The following is an 8,342-nucleotide window of genomic DNA, read 5'->3' as shown; positions in this document are numbered from 1 at the left end:
ATTTGGCCTCGCTTTGCTTGTGGCAGACTCTGTCATTATTTTGGTCGCATTTTGACATTTCACATGTTGACAGACATGATTAACAAACCATATCCTACTGAGGACACAGATGGATATGGTTCTGTGACCGAAATGTTTGCTGGGTATGTTTGTGTGTACAGTGAAACTCCGTTTATATGTACTCCAGTTATATAAACGGATTTTTTACAATGTCTGATTAACCGAACTCTAGCTGAGATCTTATTATCTGAATAACTGCCGGTAGTTCAGATAATAGAAATAGAACGACTTGCGACGCTTAGTTGTTGATAGCATTATATTGTTTTTCCAAATTAAATATGTCTCATTCATGCGCATTGTACGTGTTGTTATAAAATAAAACTCTAGTTGAATTTACATACTTTGAGCGTCTACTTCTATTATCTCAACACCGTCGCTAGTTCAGATAGTAAGAGCGGGCGACGCTCAGGCGGTAGATAATAGAGAAAAGTAAGCTTCTATTTATATGAAATATACTCGGTTATGTGAATTTGTCTTCCTTTTAGTTCATATAAATTGAGTTCTACTGTATGGATAACTGCAACATATTGTACAGCGCGTTGTAACATAATATATTACGTATATATAATATGATTATAAGTAATTTAATTCATTTTTCATAAACCTCAAATATCTTGAAGATATTCATGAAATTACTTGGAAAATATGAAATCCAACCTATCCATGAAGGATATAAGATATTCCAGGAACTAGTGTGCGAAGAAAATGCTATCACAGAACCCTTATGTTCAAATTTCCTCTTCCTGATTGCTGGATTCGACTCAGACCAATATAACAAAGTACAAAATTGTCGCTTCTTTACTTTATAAATTTATTTTATTTTATATATATATTCGAATTACTTACATATTTTGTTTTCTCATATAAATAATCAGTAATGCTACGCGTTATCATTGAGTTATATACTTACAAATATATGTTACGTCGCTATTCTCTTACAGACTCTTCTACCCATAATCTTGGAGTATGTTCCCGCTGGCGCGGCCACAAAGCAATTGTTGCACTACACGCAGCTAGCTCATTCTGGCAAGTGTTTACTTTTTTCAATTTATACATATTTGCCAGAAGATAAACAAAATGTATTTATATAGTTATATTGAAGTATTTTGTATGTTTTAATATTTAGATGCAATATGTTTTGCAAAACATTTCTTGCTCTCTGGTTAAATCAACATATTTTATAAAATATAAAAAATTATATAATAAATTTTGTTATTAGGGCAAGTGGTTTCAGCAGGACAATTTAGACAATTTGATTACGGACTGATCGGTAATCTAAAAAAATATGGTTCAGTCAGTCCACCAGCCTATGATCTAAAAAAAATCCAAGTGCCAGTTTCGTTGCATTACAGCAGCAATGATTGGTTAGCGAACGTTAAGGTTTGTTTTTTCATATATATGTCATGTTTGTCTTTTCATGAGTATTACTTTTTATATATATGTATATATATGTATGTATGTATGTGAAAATATTGCATTGTCTGTATGTTACGATTCTTTTACAGGACGTGGATAAATTGTACAAGGAGTTAGGCAATCCTTACGGGAAATTCCGCGTTCCGCATGATAAATTTAATCATTTGGATTTTATGTGGGCTATAGATGTTAAAGATCTTCTGTATGACAAAATATTAAGTTTAATGACACATTTTCCTCATTGAGCTGTCAATTTCGAACTTTAATCTGTTAAATTTTCTAAACTCAAAAATAACTTGATTCGAAAAAAATTTTCATTAACTATATCTATAAAAAATTAATAAATTTCTCTTCTTGCTCGTAAACTTGAAAAAAGTGGCTTAATCAGTGATACGAATATATATATAATATAAAGTGTAAAATTGAAGTCATGCTTTTAAAATGAATCCATGCTTGTCCGTCGACAATCCATACTTGTCCGTGGTGACTCTGAGTTCAGCGTTCTAATACTCGCCGAGTATTGTTGATATTTTTAAATATAGTTATTTCAACTTTAAATTATTAAAAACAAAAAAAAAATTGAATACAATAAACTAATAGTTTTATATTGTTGTGTATCTTTCAAACAAAAGTATATTATGATAGTTTTGCAAGTAATTTTGCAAAAGTAAAAAAAATGTATATCTGGTATTTAAAGCAGCAATTATCTAAACTAACCATTATTTCAAAACTGAATGATGACTTAATAGATAAATGTACTATCACTGTAAAATCAAACAAAGTCAAAGAAACATATGTATGTAACAGTTAGAAAATGATTGTTATTGAAGGAGGAAGCAGATATATTGCTTCCATACATGTATGCAATTCTATGTACGCTTAGAAACATATGTGTGCTTAACATTGCAAAAGCGCAGGGTACATAGAGTATACAGTCTGTTAGAGGTGGAAATGAAATACACCAGCTAAAAGTTACGCAAATTATGAAGAGCATAACAAGTAGTTACAGTCCCGCCACTTTCTGTGAGTAACAAAGTTAAATTTTATCGAGAGAACACGCAATATTGATATTCTCGTAAAGATCGCCCACGTGCGTGCGCACCCCTCAATTCATTTCCCTTGAGCTATTTCAATGTCGTTAATTTTAGGGAAAATTCGACCTCATGACATTCAATATTCTCACTTATAACAGCGTAATGTTTTTATCCCACATATATACATTATAGTCCTGCAGAAGAAAGTACGTCACTTCTCTTGTGTAGAACTGATTTGTTTTATTGCTAAGCATAATAATACTCATTTGCTTTTACCGCATCTCTTCTGCATGCAGACTCGATCATGAAAGTACCTCTTGAAATTTTGATGACAGGTACAAGATTTTCCGCAGCCTATCGAGTTCGAACTCAAACAAAAATATAGAGACGTTGTGCCAAGATTTTACTCTTCACTTATTGACTTGTCTCTTCGGGATGTACGAAAAAGTTTATTTCCGATATTATGCACTGTTTTGGTTTCATGAGAACACATTCTTGGAAGCAGCTGCTCAAGTTTTGCCAAATGAACTAATAGTGAGAGATAGTCGTTGTCTAACACAGCATAATAATAATTTCTTCGATTAAACGTGCACAATATACAAAATCATTTTGTTAGAATCTATTATCGACAATTTGTATTGGATGTTACTGGCGATATACTCCTTGAACTAATCTCATATGTAGCAAATAGCGAAAGTATAACTTACATCATATTATAACATTGTAGAAATACAGCGTTTTATGTTACATTTATGTATGCACTATGTATGCGTCAATAAATTTGCTAGAATAAATGTACAATAAATAAATAGAAAGAGAAACACAGTATATCAGGTCGTATCTACTTTCAGTGATAAATTCTTGATTCTTTTTCTGTAATTTTTTATTTTCGAGCGCTGCTGAACACGTTTGCTACTCATATAAAAAGTAGCTCATCTTTGAACTTCTATAAAGAAAAAAATAAGAATTATGCGTGATGGTAATATATTTTCTTCATATTATTTAATAGTCAGTCTAAAACTTGAACAATGTAGCAACGTTTACGATAATCAAATGCTGCATGAAAAATTGTTTGAAGATTGCACTATATATATATATATATATACACACATATATATATATGTATGTATAAATAGTACATATGTATATATAATCTATATTTATTATATATAAGTACTATATATATAATATGGAGTGTTTGTAAATTTTATTACATAAACAATAGAATTCAATGTGGGCAAAAGGTGATATTTCTCTTTTCCAAAAACGAATATTTTCTAAGTATACATCGCCTCGAGATAAAATGTTTATTTTTTTGCATTATAGTCCGTGCACAATATAAAAATTGTGAAGGTAGCAGTGAATGAGTCACATAGCAAGTTAGTTTTTTATATATCGATTGAAATGAAGTTGTTATTAATAGAATATGTGCACGACGTGATAGTGTATCGTATGTCGACAAAGAGATTGAGCTCAGTTCTTTTTTTTCACTTATTTAATCATTTTGATGATTCTTAAACTAAACGAGCAGAACAATCAAAGGAGCAAATACACAACTCAAGTTAATTTTGTTAATTATGTAGCACATAAAAGACGATAATTTTTCAAATCAATATATAATACATTTGCAGGAGCAATCTTGTATGGGCTTACATTCATTATTGGCGATTAGTTATAGAGCAATTACCACATATTTCTTTTTACGACAAATAAAGCAAGGTACATGTGTATTATGCAAAGTCACCTAAACGCGAAGTATACGTAGTGCACTTAGAGTGTTATGAGATGAACATTATATATCTATCTACCTATATATATATATATATATACATATACATATACATATATATATATACATATACATATATATATATCAAACAATTGCGCTAAACTTTGCTAATTTAAAATCGCCAGTATTGAACTCAACCGCATATTGCATATTCACCTAATAATATAAAACAAGAACACAACAAACTCGTTGGCATACAAAATACATTCCAACATGTAAAATTGTATGTCATTTTTCCTTTTTCTTTCAGTTTGTCTTCCTACCCTTCAATGTTTTCTTGAAACTTTTTTCGCGTTATTAGCCTTTCGCTTGTACGATAAATAATTTGTGTCAAGTTGAAAACTTCAATATCTTTTCTTTATCTGCTTATCGAGCGCGTATATGTTGTTTAAAATAAGGTTTTAAACTTATACATACAATAATGAAATTTCTTTTACACATAGTGTACACATGATGATGAATTTTAAATGTATGTATTTTGCATAAGAACAAAGGAGGGAAAGAGGAATAGATGGAAGAAGGAAGGAAGAGAAAGGAAAAGAAGAGAGATGGAGTTTTATAGAAATGAGCTTATCCGCTCTTAAAGAGAAGAATGGCTACCTGACCAAGGTAGAAATAGATAAAATGTCTTGTTTCATGCGTCACGTAGCTACCAAAATTACGTCCTACAATACAATGCCACGTCGGGTTGTATTTCTTATCAAATTCTTTCTTGATAAATGCAGCTATATCCTGAAAGTCAATATCAATGAATGTTAGTAACAAGATCAATAATGATATTGATCTAACAATTTTACTATAACTTAGCAGCAATTCATGTGTGATATTTTTTAAGAATTTCTAATTAAAACAATAACCATTATGTCAATAATAATATTGATCTAACAATTTTTTTAGCAACAATTTACATATAATGTGATACAAGTTTTTCAACAAACAAAAGTACAAAAATATAAATCCTTTTAACACATAATTTGTATATTCTTTTTTTAGATATATCGATATAAAAATCAATAATTTTTTATATAATTTAAAATTATTAAATCAATATTATTATTAACAAACTGATTGATCTAAACTAGGAATTCTTAAAACATCATTCTTATACATTCATATTTTTATTATTTTTTAAATTATATGTTGTCTCTCTGTATACTTAAAATAAGTTATCTTATTAAATACAATAATTAATTCAGCCAAATTTTGTAGCAATCACATACAAATATTAAGATTCTATTAAATATTATAATATTTACAAATTATTATTTTTTGTTAAAATACTTATTCAATATATTTTAGAAAGAATCTAGTAAACACATATACATCTTTTACAGTGATTATATCTAGACTGCATTCTATATTTTTGAAATAAAAAGTACAAGGATATTCAAATTCTGTATTATTTATCGCATCTATTTATAGAGATATTTACAGAGATATTATCAACAGATAAAATAGAAAAATTATATACCTTTTCTATGTTAAATTTCTCCAATGCTTGCGTTGCACAATCAACAGCATCTTGCTGCATCTCCTCTGACATATCAGCATTTTTAATTACTGCTTTTCTGTCCGACATTTTGTTTCTGCAACAAAAATAGTAGTGTCATAATACTTTTGTCACAATATTATACTCTAAAATATTTTAAATGCAAATATAAAAAAATTTTTTTAACAAAACATATGTATAAAAGTATTAACAAAATTAATACTTTTATACATTTGTAAATGTTTTTAAATTTTGTAAATGATCCAATTAAGAAATAGCAATTTGAATAAATTGCACAAATGAGTAAAAAACATACTATAAGCTAAGTCTATCAGAATTTACCATCTTAAAAATATTTATAATTTATTTATAAATAAATGTTTTTTAAATTTGTAATCAAATACAGCAAAATCTAAAAATTAACGTTTACATAATAATTTCTCGTGTACACCACAAAATATTGAAAAAAACCTCAACAGTGGAAGATGCACAACTTTGACAGTAGCATGTAACACTGGCATAACAATACAAAGTAGCAAGATTTAGTACAATATTCACTCAAAATAGATACACAAAGTGAGCAAGACAGAAAATTGTGAAACAAGTTCTGTTGCTCATGTGAATAACAGTATGATGCAAATAGAGAATAGAAGAAAGTGAGCAAACGAGAAAAAGAGAGAGAGAGAGAGAGAGAGAGGGCTATAGAAAGAAAATAAGACAGATAAAGACAAGAGAAGAATTAAGAGGGAGCAAGGAGGGAATGAGAAAAGATAAGAGAGAGAGAGAGAAAGAGAGGGAAGGAGAAAGAGAGAAGTAGAAGAGAAGGGGAAGGACCGGGTGTTTTGTCGATATGATACAATAAAGAAATGGCAATTTAACCGGCACGCAAGGCCCACAAAAGTGGGTCGCGACGACGCCGCTTGTTGTGGCACTGCCAATGATAATGATGATGACAACGACGATTACAACGTGCATTTATGTTTTCTTCAGCCGAATACCTTTAAAGGTGATGAAGTTTTAAGAATGAGAGATTATATGCAACTGAACAGGTCCGGCAAGGATTCGCATACGTTTTACTTCGGTTTTTTTTCTTCTCTATTCACACATACATACACTATACATTATACATCATACATACATACATACACACACACACACACAAAATTACACGCATTGCAAGAGATGCGTTCCTCTCATTCTTTCTTTTTCTTGATCAGTGTGGTGCATCGGCCATTCGGTTTTATTTTCCTCTACCTTTTGTCGTTGATACCGTCTCCAGCGGATTATCGTGGCTTTCTCACTCCGGTTTGCTCCAACGTCAGTGAGCGGCTGTACGTTCAAGTCGTCTCGGACGGCGCGTTATATTTTAGCGCGCGCGCTACTTGCACGATTTGTGCCGCGAATAATAGACGCAAAAGACCAGAGATATATACGCAAATACAGAATTAAAAGTGAACGATTACGACGACTACGAGAATTGCCGTCTTTTCTACTGCCGTTTAACGCTGCCGATGCTCTCGCACACTCGGGAAAATTTTGAGCTTGCTGACTCTGGGGGCCAAGAAAGAAGAACGATTACTCCTGCCTGCGAATCGGGCTCAGGACTGAGAGCACGGAGAGTCGACGCACGATGCCGGTCTTTGATTGGCTAGTCGGTAGGGTCTTCTATCAGGATCCTCTATCGGCCCAACATGCATTGCGCGATATGACGCGCGAAAAAACAAATGTAGTATTGAGTAGATTTTATAACACTTGTGTTGAGATACAAAAGAAAAAGAGAATATAATTTTTCGGTGTACAATCTCATCTTAATTAAATTTATATATGTAAGATAATTGTTATTAAATCTTTCTTAATTCTTTATATACGTTATGTATATTTGTCTTCTTTTTTAATTAAATGTATAATTTTATTGTATCAAAAATCTGAAAGGAGAAAATAAGGAAGTAAATGAGTGATTTATTCTGCGCTCCAGAATAATAGATCTAGAAAAAAGACAGATTAAAGCTGAGAGAAATAATATAATGGTATCGAGAGGATGTATATCTTGAGTTGATACAAGGCAGAGTGCACTTTTTTAAGATAGTTTTAGTGAGCTGCTCATCGCAAGAAAAAATTTGTTTGCTTCTTTCTATGATACAAGCTTGAATAATATGTATACAGAAGTGCAAAAAAACACGTATTTTATGAATAGTTCGTAAATATATTCTATTCTTGGAAAACTTTTTTGTATCAGCTTTTTACTTAAAGATTCTCATTATTGAATTTATTGCACTTGAGCAATAACTTATAAGCAGGAACTAAAAAACTGTCATAAAAATAATTTCTTAATTTTATCTACTTTGTTTATACAGCGACTACAAAAAATAATATATCTATATCTAATATATATCTAATACATGTTCTAGAAAAACTCTACTTCAATTTTTATTTATATAAAAAATTATAAATATAAACGTAAAGTCGAAAAAAAAATGTAGTAACTACAGTTTTAGAGACTATTCTTACAAAGATATTTATTGAGAGAGGCGCAAAAATATTTAAAACATATTAT

At 30.4% G+C, this 8,342-nt stretch overlaps 2 protein-coding genes across 4 annotated transcripts in view; one reads left to right on the top strand and one right to left on the bottom strand.

Annotated features, from left to right (window-relative positions):
• Positions 1 to 2,057, top strand: part of LOC109852718 (lipase 3-like) — a 6,238-nt gene extending 4,181 nt beyond the window's left edge. For both annotated transcript variants that reach the window (XM_020424161.1, XM_020424151.1), the window contains exons 5-8: positions 681 to 839; positions 1,002 to 1,086; positions 1,280 to 1,440; positions 1,566 to 2,057. In XM_020424161.1, the coding sequence (XP_020279750.1) occupies positions 681 to 839; positions 1,002 to 1,086; positions 1,280 to 1,440; positions 1,566 to 1,721 (561 nt within the window). In that variant the 3' untranslated portion in view covers positions 1,722 to 2,057. The remainder of the gene's footprint in view (positions 1 to 680; positions 840 to 1,001; positions 1,087 to 1,279; positions 1,441 to 1,565) is intronic.
• Positions 2,058 to 2,273: 216 nt separating this feature from the next.
• On the bottom strand, positions 2,274 to 7,417 carry LOC109852758 (dynein light chain 2, cytoplasmic). Of its 2 annotated transcripts, XM_020424228.1 has the most exons (4): positions 7,043 to 7,417; positions 5,771 to 5,885; positions 4,900 to 5,031; positions 2,274 to 3,456 (listed from the first exon to the last, which is right to left on the bottom strand). In XM_020424228.1, the coding sequence occupies exons 2-4, from the start codon at positions 5,876 to 5,878 to the stop codon at positions 3,427 to 3,429; spliced, it is 270 nt and encodes an 89-aa protein (XP_020279817.1). In that variant the 5' UTR covers positions 5,879 to 5,885; positions 7,043 to 7,417; the 3' UTR covers positions 2,274 to 3,426. The 2 variants fall into 2 exon arrangements, with proteins under 2 accessions (XP_020279817.1, XP_020279808.1); XM_020424219.1 differs by lacking the exon at positions 2,274 to 3,456 and having other exon boundaries at positions 3,738 to 5,031; positions 7,043 to 7,416.
• Between the last annotated feature and the right edge of the window lie 925 nt (positions 7,418 to 8,342).

The sequence above is a fragment of the Pseudomyrmex gracilis genome, unplaced genomic scaffold (assembly GCF_002006095.1).
Source record: "Pseudomyrmex gracilis isolate BER0280 unplaced genomic scaffold, ASM200609v1 scaffold_1, whole genome shotgun sequence".
In the NCBI taxonomy this organism is placed as follows: Eukaryota; Metazoa; Arthropoda; class Insecta; order Hymenoptera; family Formicidae; genus Pseudomyrmex; species Pseudomyrmex gracilis.
The sequence above is the reverse complement of the archived record's forward strand: the minus strand, read 5'-3'. Positions and strand labels throughout refer to the sequence as shown.